Source organism: Dendrobates tinctorius, unplaced genomic scaffold (assembly GCF_039654945.1).
Source record: "Dendrobates tinctorius isolate UK_male_01 unplaced genomic scaffold, ASM3965494v1 ptg000012l, whole genome shotgun sequence".
Lineage (NCBI taxonomy): Eukaryota > Metazoa > Chordata > Amphibia > Anura > Dendrobatidae > Dendrobates > Dendrobates tinctorius.
Genome location: NW_027361680.1, coordinates 14,723,383 through 14,738,347, shown reverse-complemented (window position 1 = coordinate 14,738,347; position 14,965 = coordinate 14,723,383). Strand labels below are relative to the sequence as shown.

General features: G+C 45.5%; 1 protein-coding gene across 3 annotated transcripts in view; it reads left to right on the top strand.

The window, feature by feature from the left end:
* The window catches only part of KIFAP3 (kinesin associated protein 3), a 687,730-nt gene that overhangs the window by 170,293 nt on the left and 502,472 nt on the right, over positions 1-14,965 (top strand). For all 3 annotated transcript variants that reach the window (XM_073558012.1, XM_073558011.1, XM_073558010.1), the window contains exon 4: positions 13,944-13,993. In XM_073558012.1, the coding sequence (XP_073414113.1) occupies positions 13,944-13,993 (50 nt within the window). The remainder of the gene's footprint in view (positions 1-13,943; positions 13,994-14,965) is intronic.

Genomic DNA, 14,965 nt, shown 5'->3' with positions numbered 1-14,965 from the left:
CAACGTAACAGCAAACAAATAGCCTTTTAGCTCAGGCAAAATAACCCAATGTCCGTAGTTGTAGACTCAGAGCAGGAGTCTCAGCACACATGGGAGGTTTAGTCCTCCCCACACACAACTCCTTGGTTCAGGAGCAGGCCACATTATAAGGCTGTAGCCACACCCACGTTCCCAGCAGCTGACTGGTCACCTGACTGTGACCTCACCACAGGTCCTTCAAACAATAACAATATCTGTTATGCTTTACTTCTGCCTTACATTATAGAGACAAGCCATTTATGAGACACATATCTCCCATCGATTACACGACCCTTAGCCCTGCCACAATATATATATATATATATATATATATACACATATATATATATATATATATATATATATATATAATCATTATAATTTGTTATAAGTAAAAGTAGTTAGTTACCATGCCCGGGTAGCGCCGGACTCTTCAGCTAGTGTGTGTGTGTGTATATGTATATATAATATAATTTTATAACGCTCTAAGCGTCACTCTGTCCACAGCCTTTATAGACTGCGCAGTCTGGCTCCAGACAGAATGAGGCAGAGTGAGGAGTGTGTATGGCGTCGGAGATGGCGGTACGCGTACACACTGCATACCGCGATCTCTGGCGCCATACTTACATACTTACCTGACAGGGAGGAGCGTTGCCCCGGCGCTTCTCTTTGGCCGGAGACAGGGGCAGGAGTGCGGCCGAAATCTCGCATGCGCATAGCGTGATCCGGCGCCATTTTACTGAAGACACATTTGCAGTGTGTCTTCAGCAATATGGCGCCGGACAGCGTTATGGGCATGCGCGTACTCCAGCACCACACTCCTCCCCCAGCCTCCACAAGAACAGGACAGCGCTGGATCACAGGAAAGAAAGGGTGAGTATAATTTTTTTGTATGTGTGTAGTTTAATAGGGGTGAGGTGGGCCATACATATCAGGATAAGAGGGGGTGATGGGATCATGCATACCAAGAAAGGGGGGAGAGGGGCCCATGCATACCAGTATTGGCGGGGTGAGGGGCCCATGCATACCACGAAAGGGGAGTGAGGGGACCATGCATACCACGAAAGGAGGGTGAGGGGACCATGCATACCACGAAAGGAGGGTGAGGGGACCATGCATACAACGAAAGGAGGGTGAGGGGACCATGCATACCACGAAAGGGGGGTGAGGGGACCATGCATACCACGAAAGGGGGGTGAGGGGACCATGCATACCACGAAAGGGGAGTGAGGGGACCATGCATACCACTAAAGGAGAGTGAGGGGACCATGCATACCATGAAAGTGGGAGTGAGGGGACCATGCATACCACGAAAATGGGGTGAGGGGACAATGCATACCACAAAAATGGGATGAGGGGACCATGCATACCACAAAAGGGGGGTGAGGGGACCATGCATACCAGGATTGGGGGGTGAGGGGACCATGCATACCAGGATTGAGAGGTGAGAGGACCATGCATACCAGGATAGGGGGGGTGAGAGGACCATGCATACTAGGATAGGGGGGGGTGAGGGGGCCATGCATACCAGGATAGGGATAAGGGTGCCATGCTTACCAGGACTGGGGGGGTGAGGGTACCATGCACACCAGGATAGGAGGGGGGCACCACATACCAGGATGGGAGGCCATATACCAATAAAAATGCTCGCCACCCGGGCGTAGAACGGGTTCAAAGCTAGTGTGTGTGTGTGTGTGTGTGTGTATATATACACACATATATACCAAAAGTTTGGACACACCTCATTCAAAGAGTTTTCTTTATTTTCATAACTATGAAAATTGTAGATTCACTCTGAAGGCATCAAAACTATGAATTAACACATGTGGAAATATATAATTAACAAAAAAGTGTGAAACAACTGAAAATATGTCTTATATTCTAGGTTCTTCAAAGTAGCCACCTTTTGCTTTGATTACTGCTTTGCACACTCTTGGCATTCTCTTGATGAACTTCAAGAGGTAGTCACCGGAAATGCTCTTCCAACAGTCTTGAAGGAGTTCCCAGAGATGCTTAGCACTTGTTGGCCCTTTTGCCTTCACTCTGCGGTCCAGCTCACCCCAAACCATCTCGATTGGGTTCAGGTCTGGTGATTGTGGAGGCAAGGTCATCTGGCGTAGCACCCCATCACTCTCCTTCTTGGTCAAATAGCCCTTACACAGCCTGGAGGTGTGTTTGGGGTCATTGTACTGTTGAAAAATAAATGATGGTCCAGCTAAACGCAAACCGGATGGAATCTGTGCTTTGGTCTGATGAGTCCAAATTTGAGATCTTTGGTTCCAACCACCGTGTCTTTGTGCGACACAGAAAAGGTGAACAGATGGGACTCTACATGCCTTGTTCCCACCGTGAAGCATGGAGGAGGAGGTGTGATGGTGTGGGGGTGCTTTGCTGGTGACACTACTGGGGATTTATTCAAAATTGAAGGCATACTGAACCAGCATGGCTACCAGAGGATCTTGCAGCGGCATGCTATTCCGTCCGGTTTGCGTTTAGTTGGACCATCATTTATTTTTCAAGTCGTGTAAGGACTACTGCCCGGGAGCTACGATCTCTACCGTCCTCTCTAACCTACCCCTTCGTCTCCAGTGGGGGGGCTGCAGAGTTGCTGACAGGGAGTAGGGGCAAGACTCAACCCTCACCACAAGGAAACCCAGAGTCTCGGAGTCCTCTTAGGAGGAGGGGTCAGGGGAGGGTGGTGGTTCACTCTGGGTGTAGTGAGGGTTTGAGATTGGCGACACAGGGGGATGCCTCTGTTGTCAGGTCCTTAAAGAGTTCACCATCTTGTGGCAAACACATGCGTGGAAATAAACGTTCAGGTCCAGACCTGTATGTGAATGAGTGGGTGTCCACAAAAACATCAGGTGGAAGTATGCTACTGGGACCTGGAGTTCCAGGGTGATCGGGCCATATCAGGTGTCATCCATTCTCAGCCCGGGGACTTTCCAGCTGGAGTTTCCCCCAATGATGCATGTACACAACACATTCCACAGGTGGCGCTCTGGAGATTTGTGGCCTTTCTTCCCCCTTTTCCATCCTGTTATTTGTGTGTTGCGCCGTCTGCTGACTGACCACTTGTTGGATCGTGTCACATCATATCAAGATCTCTCTCTCCTCTCCCTTTCTATATGGCTTTCTTGTAGGAGCCTCCTAGAAAGTGTATGGGGAATTCAAAGCACAGGGTCTGTGCTTTATGTGGGCAGGGTCTGGATAGCGCATGGCCCAAAAAATTATGCCAGCCGTGTATCAATGACATGGTGGCTAATGAGACCCCTGATTTTTCTTCCACCCTGAGAACTTTTATCAGAGCCGAGGTGGAGATTTCTTTTAAGGTCCAGTCAGGAGAGACATCATGAATCGATACAGCTGAATTATCTCCTTCGCCATCAATGTCATATGATGAGGGAGTTCTGCTGGATATTTCAAATTCCTCCTTGTCAGAAAGTGGCTTGGGTTACTGCTTCCCCCTGGAGGAGGTGGACAATTTAGTGAACGCAGTAAGGTCCACAATGGAACTGGTGTACCAGAGGCCTAAAAGATTTATCCAAGACATCATCTTGGATGACGGCACCTTGGACAAGAAAAAACCTAAAGTTTTTCCTATGAATGAGAAGCTGCAGAATCTCATCACTAGAGAGTGGGAGAAGCCAGATAGTAAAGGCCTCCTACCATCCTCCTTCAAAAGAAAATAACCCTTTGAAGATGAGGCCTCTTGGTCCTGGAGTAAAGCTCCCAAATTAGATGTTGCAATATCTAAAGCCTCGAAAAGTTCATCCTTCCCCTTTGAGGACTCAGGATTATTAAAGGACCCTCTTGATAGGAAGGTTGATACCTTCCTTAAGGCAACATGGAAGTAATTGGCAGGAGAATTGAGACCAGACATCGCAGTAACCTGAACAGCGAGGTCTCATGATCTGGTTGAGCACGTTGGAGGATCAGCTGGGAGGTGATTCGTCCAGTAACACAATCAAAACCACACTGCCAATGAACAGGGGAGCAGCAGCCTACTTGGCAGATGCATCAGCGCACTCAGCCAGGCTGTGGCCAAAAGATCTGCCGCACTTTCGAACGCAGGCCGGAGAACGGTCTGTTTGAAAAGTTGCCCAGGTGATGTTCAAGCAAAAGGGAAGCTATGTTCCCTTCCTTGCGAAGGACAATATTTGTTTGGCCCGGCCCTAGATGACATCTTGGAAAAAGAGGCCGATAAGAAAAAGGGGTTTCCAAAGCCTCACTTCTCTTCCTTCAAACAGTCCTTTCGGGAGAAAAGGTACAACCGAATCAGAACATCCATGGCAAGGTTGAGACTTGAGTTCGGGAGATGTCCCCCAAACAAGTTAATCATTACAGCCCCATGAGCGTCCCATATCAGAACATTTAGCGCTAGAATGAGAGATGCTGTGCCTCTTTAGGAAGAACTGCCTGCAGGATGTACCAGCGGGGGAAGACAGGAAAGGGTTCTACTTTCCCCTGTTTCTAATAAAGAAGCCCGGATGGCTCATACAGGACGATCTTCAATTTAAAGGGCCTGAAAAAATTCCTGAAGATTCCCAAGTTCAAAATGGCGTTGCTAAAGTCGGCAATTCAGCTGCTCTTTGCTATATGGCCGTCCTGGACCTAAAGGACACGTATTACCACGTGCCAATACACACAGCATTCAGGAGATTTCTCAGGGTGGTGATACCAGTGGAAGGTACTGTAAGACACCTCCAGTACAAAGCACTCCCCATTGGCCTGGCAGTGGCCCCTCGGGTTTTCATGAAGCTGATAGCGGAGGTTACGGCCCACCTCAGAGAAAGTCATGCTAGTCATCCCATACCTGAACGATTTCCTAATAGTAGGCCATTCCTTCACTCATTGTCACTATCAGATGAAGGAGATAGTCACCATCTTAAAATGCTTAGGATGGTGTTTGAACCTGGCAAAATCAAGGTTGTGGCTACAAAAGACACAGATCTTTTTAGGACTCTTGCTCCATTCCCGCCGGCAGGTATGTCGTCTGCCAGAGCAAAATAAAGAAAAATTGTTCAGTCTCCTCTCTGGGTCAATACAAAATCCAGTAATGACCCACAGAAGTGCTATGTCCCTCCTGGGCTCGCTGACCTCATGTATCCCGGCAGTAAAATAGGCCCAGATCCACTCGAGAGTTACAGGTATTCATCCTAGAAAGCCAACATTCATTGTAGGGGTATCTCTAACGCTAACTCTACCACCCACGGGAGAGTATACATTCTCTCAGCTGGTAGTTGGACATTAAAATCCATTCAGGAGGGGGTCCTGTGGTCTCCTCACATCACCAGGGTAGTTACCGCAGATGCCAGTCCCTGGGGTGTGGGGAGTACATCTGGACGACCATCTAGTTCAGGGGACATGGTCATTGATAGGGAAGAAAGCTTCTTCAAATATGTTGGAGCTTTGTGCGGTGTAAAATGCATTGCAGAATCTTCTACCGTTCCTGCAAGGCCATCATGGGAGGATACTGTCAGACAATCAGGTCAATGTGGCATATCTAAATCATCAGGGGGGTACACAGTCCAAGACCCTAATGCATGTAACCAAACAAATTTTCAGCCTTGCAGAAAAGAACATCTTATCACTATCTGCTCTCCACATCAAAGAGAAGGACAATGTAATAGCAGACTTTTGTGAGCCACAGGCCACTTCTGCAGGGCGAATGGTCCCTCAAGATGAGAGTATTCAGACGTTTGGTGGACATGTGGGGGAACCAGAGATCGACCTTTTTGCCACTCGACAGAACACCAAGATGGAAAAGTCCTGTTCCCTGAATCTGAGAGAAAATTCCCAGGCAGTGGACGTCTTCCGAATCAAATGGGGGTTTTCCCTGGCATACGCATTTCCCCCAATCTGTCTGATACCAGCAGTCCTCAGGAAGATCAAGCAAGACAGGTGAGAGTAATGCTTATACCCCCCTTTTGGCCCAAGAGGCCCTGGTTCTTTTGGCTGAGGAGTATGTCGGTCACTGAGCCATGGGTATTTCCAGAGATCCCCAGACCTTCTAGTTCAAGGGCCGGTTTTTCATCCTTAAGTGACTGGGCTGCACTTGTCAGCCAGGAACTTGAGAAGTCAGTGCTAGAGGGTAGGGGGTTCTCTACCAATATGATTTCTACTTTACTTGCTAGTAGAAAGCCGGTCACTACAAAAATTTATGGTAGGACATGGAAAAAGTTTTTATCATCCACAGGGTGTTCTCCAGAAGGAAAAGGTACCCCTGAAAGAGATCCTGGAGTTCCTTCAGAAAGGGCAAGAGCAGGGCTTGGCACGGAGTATCTTGAAAGTTCAGGTGTCAGCTTTAAGGGCTCTTTATAATTATGACCTAGCGGGTAATCAGTGGGTGATCAGATTCATTAAAGCCTGCACTAGATCCAGACCTGCCCCGATGGCCAGAATCTCTCCATGGGACTTGAAATTGGTCTTGAATGCTTTAACCTAACCCCCCTTTGAGGCTTTAGCTGAGGGATCCATGAAACTGGTTACATTAGAAACCATACTCCTAGTGGCCCTTACAACGGCACTGAGAATCAGTGACATACAGGCCCTTTCAGAAGATCCTCCCTTTACGGTGGTTATGGATGATAGGGTAGTTTTAAAACCTGATCCTGCTTATCTGCTTAAGATAGTGTCTAGGTTCCATAGATCACGAGAGGTATCTCTATCTTCCTTCTGTCCTGGCCCAAAAAATGATAGGGAAAAGAAACATATGTTAGGAGATGCCTCCTTCACTATTTATGGGCAACAAAATCTTGGAGGAAGGATAGGGCTCTGTTTATCTCCTTCCAGGGTTCTAGGAAGGGGACGGCAGCCTTGAAGGGTACCCTATCCAGGTGGATAAGGGAGGCTATCACATTGGCCTATGTAAATGCGGGAAGGGCCCACTCTAGAAGGGTGATGGCAACATCTTGGGTGGAAAGAGCAGATGTATCCATTAAATAAATCTGTAAGGCAGCTACGTGGTCGTCCCCTTCCACCTTCTATAGTCACTATAGACTAGATCTTTCTGCCTTTTCTGAACTCACATTTGGGAATAGGGTTCTACAAGCTGTGGTCCCTCCTTGATAAAGTAATTCTCTGTAATTCTCTTGTTGGTGCTGTCATGGGTGATAGAAAAACACTTATATTACTTACCGGTAATGTGTTTTTATGAAACCCATGACAGCACTCTTATATTCCCTCCTGTTACTAAGTCTTCACTCTTTGGTTCGTGGGTCATTGTATATAGCTTTCCACTTAGGGCTCATATCCAATTGCCATGGCCTCTGGGCAGCCTCAGTGATGTCAGCACTAGTCAGTGAGGATGCCCAGAGGCCCCGTATGACCTGAGGTAAACTCTGCAGCGTGGGAAAATGTTCAGAAACTTTCCCACACTACAGAGTTCATTTACAGTCAGGTGGGGAGGCTGCACAGGCAGCTTTTCATTCATTGCACAATGGTTTACAGCCGGGGCAGCAGCATTAGCTCCACTCCCGGTTGTAAACTATTCAACCCCTTGAGATGGATTCCAGTGTGGGACTTGACTGTACAGTCATGGCCAAAAGTTTAGAGAATGACACAAATATTATATTTTCACATGATCTGCTGCCCTCTGGTTTTTATGTGTGTTTGTCAGATGTTTTTATCACATACAGAAATATAATTGCAATCATATTATGAGTAACAAAAGGTTATATTGACAGAATGAGTTAATGCAGCAAGTCAATATTTGTGGTGTTGACCCTTCTTCTTCAGGACCTCAGCAATTCTCCCTGGCATGCTCTGAATCAACTTCTGGATCAAATCCTGACTGATAGCAGTCCATTCTTGCAAAATCAATGCTTTTATTTTGTCTGAATTTGAAGGTTTTTGTTTGTCCACCCGTCTCTTGATGATTGACCACAAGTTCTCAATGGGATTAACATCTGGGGAGTTTCCAGGCCATGGTCCCAAAGTCTCTATGTTTTGTTCCCTGAGCCATTTAGTTATCACCTTTGCTTTATGGCAAGGTGCTCCATCATGTTGAAAAAGGCATTGTTGATCGCCAAACTGCTCTTGGACGGTTGGGAGAAGTTGCTCTTGGAGGACATTCTGGTACCATTCTTTATTCATGGCTGTGTTTTTAGGCAAGACTGAGAGAGAGCCCATTCCCTTGGCTGAGAAGCAACCCCACACATGAATGGTTTCAGGATGCTTGACAGTTGGCATGAGACAAGACTGGTGGTAGTGCTCACCTGGTCTTCTCCGAATAAGCCGTGTTCCAGATGTCCCAAACAATCGAAAAGGGGATTCATCAGAGAAAATGACTTTACCCCAGTCCTCAGCAGTCCACTCCCTGTACCTCTTGCAGAATATCAGTCTGTCCATGATGTTTTTTCTGGAGAGAAGTGGCTTCTTTGCTGCCCTCCTTGAGACCAGGCCTTGCTCCAAGAGTCTCCGCCTCACAGTGCGTGCAGATGCACTCACACCTGCCTACTGCCATTCCTGAGCAAGCTCTGCACTGCTGGTAGCCCGATCCCGCAGCTGAAACACTTTTAAGAGACGGTCCTGGCGCTTGCTGGTCTTTCTTGGGCGCCCTGGAGCCTTTTTGGCAACAAGGGAACCTCTCTCCTTGAAGTTCTTGATGATGCGATAGATTGTTGACTGAGGTGCAATCTTTCTAGCTGCGATACTCTTCCCTGTTAGGCCATTTTTCTGCAGTGCAATGATGACTGCACGTGTTTCTTTAGAGATAACCATGGTTAACAGAAGAGAAACAATGATGCCAAGCACCAGCCTCCTTTTAAAGTGTCCAGTGGTGTCATTCTTACTTAATCATGACAGATTGATCTCCAGCCCTGTCCTCCTCAACACCCACACCTGTGTTAATGGAGCAATCACTGAAACGATGTTAGCTGGTCCTTTTAAGGCAGGGCTGCAATGATGTTGAAATGTGTTTTGGGGGATAAAGTTAATTTTCTAGGCAAATATTGACTTTGCAAGTAATTGCTGTTAAGCTGATCACTCTTTATAACATTCTGGAGTATATGCAAATTGCCATTAGAAAAAATGAAGCAGTAGACTTTGTAAAAATTAATATTTGTGTCATTCTCTAAACTTTTGGCCATGACTGTAGAGTGGATAGGTATGGGATATTCTTGCTTTTTATTTTTGATTTTTTTTACAGGAGAACTAGGGATTCGCTTGGATTGGGAGTTTAATAAAGATGGGAAACCAGTGTGTTTATTTATTTCATTAAAATACTTTATTCTTAATGTCTGTGTGTTTTATTAACCCTTTCATACTATAAGATTAATTATGGATAGCTGTCTTATTGACATCTCTCCATTGTTAACCGGGCTTAATGTCACCTTACAAAAGCAAGGTGACATAAACCCCTTATTACCCCATATGCGACCGATGCATGGCAGTGGGATGAGAGAGGATAAGTGCCAGAATTAGCACATCTTACAGATGCGCCTTATCTGGGGTGGCTGGGGGCAGATGTGTTTAGCCGGTGGGGGGGGGGCAATAACCATGGTCCCTTCCTAGGCTATTAGTATCTGCCCTCAGTCTCTGGCTTTCTCTCTCTGGTGCAAAAAATTGCACGGGAGCCCACTTAATTTTTTACTTGAATACATTCTTTTATTAAATACATGCAGGTCCCATATTTTACACACACACATACTACTGACACTATTAGTCACTGACTTATATAAATCTAACTGTTCTGCAATGGTTTGCTGTATGTAAACCATGTCTCCCATCCTGTTGGCTTCTGCAATGATTCTACAAAAGCCGACAAATGAATTACGGGCTATTCTACTACGTATCTCTCTATGAAATATATATATATATATATCTCAAGAAAAAACTGGAACAGCACCACAGTAATACCTGATTAAAGTGGCTTGAAAAAGGATTTCACATCCGAAACGTTGCAACGCCAATGGGCATTAAAGTTCACTTTTTTGTTTACTTCATGTGCTGTTTCCCAGTTTTTGCTATATACAATAGCTGAAGAGCCCGGTGCTGTCCGGGCATAGTACCTAACTACGGTTAGTTATAACAAATTATAATGATATATTATATATGTATATATATATATATATATATATATACATATATATATATATATATATAGATCAGTGTAGAGCCCCGCCCACTCTGCATAGCCACATTCACTATAATATCCCACATCATCCCGTCAGTCAAAGCTACCGGAATACTACCCCTAATATCCCACATGATCTTGTCACAGCCACCGAACTACTACCCCAAATATCCCACATCATCCTATCAGCCAGAGCTACCAGACGACTACCACTAATATCCCACATCATCCCGTCACAGCCGCCGGACTACAACCCCTAATATCCCACATCATCCCGTCAGCCTGGCGTCAGAACCAGAGCACTGAGTGGATTTGACCTGACTTCCATACCAATGATCCCTTTAATAGAAGCCTGGGTTGAGAATCAGAGCGCTGAGGGATTTACCCTAACTTCCATACCGGGGATCCCTTTACGAGAGGCCTGGGGTCAGTACCAAAGCGCAGAGTGGATTTGCCCTCACTTCCATACCGGGGATCCCTTTAAGAGGGGCCTTGGTTAGAACCAGAGCGCTGAGTGGATTTGCCCTAACTTCCATACCGGGGATCCCTTTAAGAGAGCCTGGGATCAGAACCAGAGTGCTGAGTGGATTTGCCCTGACTTGCATACCAATGATCCTTTTAATAGAACCCTGGGGTCACAATCAGGGCAAATCCCTCAGCACTCTGATTGTGACCCCAGGGTTCTATTAAAAGGATCATTGGTATGCAAGTCAGGGCAAATCCACTCAGCACTCTGGTTCTGATCCCAGGCTGTCTTAAAGGGATATCCTGTATGGAAGTTAGGGCAAATCCCTCAGCACTCTAACTTCCATACAGGAGATCCCTTTAAGAGAGCCTGGGGTTAGCACCAGAGCATTTGAAGGCAATTGCCCTGACTTCCACACTGGGGATCCCTTTAAGAGAGGTATGGGTTCGGAACCAAAGCGCTGGATGGATTTGCCCTGACTTCCATACCGGAGATCCCTTTAAGAAAGGCCTGGGGTCAGTACCAAAGCACAGAGTGGATTTGCCCTAACTTCCATACCAATGCTCCCTTTAAGAGACCCTGGGGTCAGAATCACAGAGCTGAGTGGAACGGTCCTAACTTCCATACCGGGGATCCCTTTAAGAGAGGCCTGGGGTCAAAACCAAAGCGCTGGATGGATTTGCTCTGACTTCCATACCAATGATCCCTTTAAGAGGGAAGATGTGACTATGAGATGGAGGATGTGTGATGGGGATATGGGCACGGGAGGGGGGGATTCATTTCTGTCATGTGCTCTCTGCTTCTTTCAGGGGGGCAGACAATGGCTGGGAGCTTATGTTCCCAGGGATGCTAGATTTCTCCCACCATGTCATTGTCTGCTGAGGTGTTGTCAAGTGGGAAAACTTGCTCAAAGCAACCAATCACAGCTCAGCTTCTTTTAACCAGCTCTGGTGACATGAGAGATGCTTAGCGATTGGTTGCAAGGAAAACTGTTGCTCATAGCAACCAATAACCTCTCAGCTTCTTTTGAAAAGCTCTGGTGAAATGAAAGATGCTTTGTGATTGGTTGGTGATACACACACACACACACACACACACACACACACACACACACACATACATTCACTTTTATATATACAGTAGATATATATATATATATATATATACACTCACTGGCCACTTTATTAGGTACACCTGTCCAACTGTGTGTTAAGACTTAATTTCTAATCAGCCAATCACATGGCGGCAACTCAGTGCATTTAGGCATGTAGACATGGTCAAGACAATCTCCTGCAGTTCAAACCGAGCATCAGTATGGGGAAGAAAGGTGATTTGAGTGCCTTTGAACGTGGCATGATTGTTGGTGCCAGAAGGGCTGGTCTGAGAATTTCAGAAACTGCTGATCTACTGGGATTTTCACGCACAACCATCTCTAGGGTTTACAGAGAATGGTCCGAAAAAGAAAAAAAATCCAGTGAGCGGCAGTTCTGTAGCCGGAAATGCCATGTTGATGCCAGAGGTCAGAGGAGAATGGGCAGACTGGTTCGAGCTGATAGAAAGGCAACAGTGACTCAAATTGCCACCCGTTACAACCAAGGTAGGCAGAAGAGCATCTCTGAACGCACAGTGCGTCGAACTTTGAGGCAGATGGGCTACAGCAGCAGAAGACCACACTGGGTACCACTCCTCTCAGCTAAGAACAGGAAACTGAGGCTACAATTTGCACAAGCTCATCGAAATTGGACAGTAGAAGATTGGAAAAACGTTGCCTGGTCTGATGAGTCTCGATTTCTGCTGCGACATTCGGATGGTAGGGTCAGAATTTGGAGTAAACAACATGAAAGCATGGATCCATCCTGCCTTGTATCAACGGTTCAGGCTGGTGGTGGTGGTGTCATGGTGTGGGGAATTTTTTCTGGGCACTCTTTGGGCCCCTTGGTACCAATTGAGCATCGTTGCAACGCCACAGCCTACCTGAGTATTGTTGCTGACCATGTCCATCCCTTTATGACCACAATGTACCCAACATCTGATGGCTACTTTCAGCAGGATAATGCGCCATGTCATAAAGCTCGAATCATCTCAGATTGGTTTCTTGAACATGACAATGAGTTTACTGTACTCAAATGGCCTCCTCAGTCACCAGATCTCAATCCAATAGAGCATCTTTGGGATGTGGTGGAACGGGAGATTCGCATCAGGGATGTGCAGCCGACAAATCTGCGCCAACTGTGTGATGCCATCATGTCAATATGGTCCAAAATCTCTGAGGAATGCTTCCAGCACCTTGTTGAATCTCTGCCACGAAGAATTGAGGCAGTTCTGAAGGCAAAAGGGGGTCCAACCCCTTACTAGCATGGTGTACCTAATAAAGTGGCCAGTGAGTGTGTATATATATATATATATATATATATACACACACACCCTTATTCTATGTGTATACATGTATTCTATCTTTTGTATTATAACATGTCAGTGTGGTTTTACTGTATAGTCGCATATTGATTGCCGGCTTTTCAAAGGACACCGGTGCGTAAAACTCGGACAGCACTCGCATGCTGCCGAGTGCTGTCCGATTTTTTTTATTTTTCTCGCACCCATTGTCTTGCATTGGTGAGTCTTGTCCAAGATACGCAGCATGCTGCAATTTTTCTCAGTCCGATTTCGGCTGAGAAACAACTCGCAAATGAGATGTCACCTATTGAATAACATTGGTCCGAGTGCAATCCATTTTTTTAATGGATTGCACTTGTCCGTATTTCTCACACGTGAGTATGAGCCCTTAGAGTGGGGTTGAAGAAATTTGATATAGCCTGTAAAATTGTATAAATGTGTGTGTGTGTGTGTATATATATATATATATATATATATATATATATATATATATATATATATATATGTGTGCGTGCCCTAACCCGGAGGTCCTCTCATGCTCTGTAATCCACTGATGCGGAGAGAGGAGCCGCCCTTTTTATCATAAAGGTTCCCTGTACTTGAAGGGCGGATCCCCCCTCTTGTTGGTGCTGTCATGAGTTTCGCAAAAACACATTACCGGTAACAAATATACGTGTTTTTGTCCTGAAATTATGTTTTTCCTCATGTTTGATCTGAAATGTAATTTCTCTGCATGCAGTGGCTTTCCTGTGTGGCTAATAGACGGGACCCCCTCTCTATGATCGCCACATGCCATATCAGACAGAAAGAAACGAGCCCCAATAATGTAAAAGTGATAGAAATTGGTTTTTATGATCTTATACCGTTTTGATGTGTTATTCAAAAATACTGTATTGCTTCTTATTGGAAAAATACTGTTTGTTCTAATAAATGGGAATATAAATGTTTAAATATGTAGTTATGGTTATATCTTTATTTTTTTTTCAGAAAAGAAGAGTAATAAACCTAAAGATCCACCGCCATTTGAGGGAATGGAGGTAATACTTTCTTGAGGATCACTGGTGTTGGCATTTGTTTTTATCAATCAACACATTAAAGTATTGTGATCTTTTTTTTTTAATTAAAGGGGTTGTTCACTACTAGGAAACCCCCTTCATAACTAAGTGCTTGCCCCCGTTAAAATAAAAACACTTATTTACACCACCCATACTGGCGCCTTTACAGTGGTGTTGGCGCCCTTGAAATTGTTACACAAAATGAAGTATTTCTCCCAGAAAATTATTGCAATTGCACATGTTTTGCTATACACATGTCTATTTCCTTTGTGTATATTGGAACAGCACAAAAAAAACACAAAACCCCAAAGGTGGGCCTAACATTGATATACAGTAAAAAAAAAAGAAAATACATTTTTGCGACAAAAATGTTGCTTTAGCCCCACATTTTTTATTTGCAGACACTGACATGCCAAAACAGTAGAAGCTCCCACAAATGATCCCATTTTGAAAGTGACACCTCTGCAGGAATTCATCTAGGGGTGTACTGAGCAGTTGTAAGCCTCAGGCGATTCACAGAATTGGATAAGCCTAGGTTCATACGGGCTGCGTTAACGCTATAGCATAACGCGATCATGTTATGCTATGCCGCTAGCGCTGGTGCATGTGGCCAACCAGAGGGCGCAGCCTCGTTCCATACAAGTATATAGCCGGGGTATGTTTAACTCATATATGCCCTCCGTTCATCAATCTGAAATATTCGAATCCCCACAACGCACAGTGCGTGCACTGGGGGGAATTCATAAGTCTGCAGTAATACAGAGTTATTGCTGTCTTATCAGTTTCGACTGGACACTCCCTTTAAAAACTACTTTTGAGGTACAGAACAAAGCTCCGAAGGGAAGGAGTGCCATGTTACAATGCAGATTTTGTTGTTATGGTTTGCGGATGCCATGTCACGTTGGCAGAGCCCCTGAGGTGCCAGAACAGCTGAACCCTCCATAAGTGGCTTCA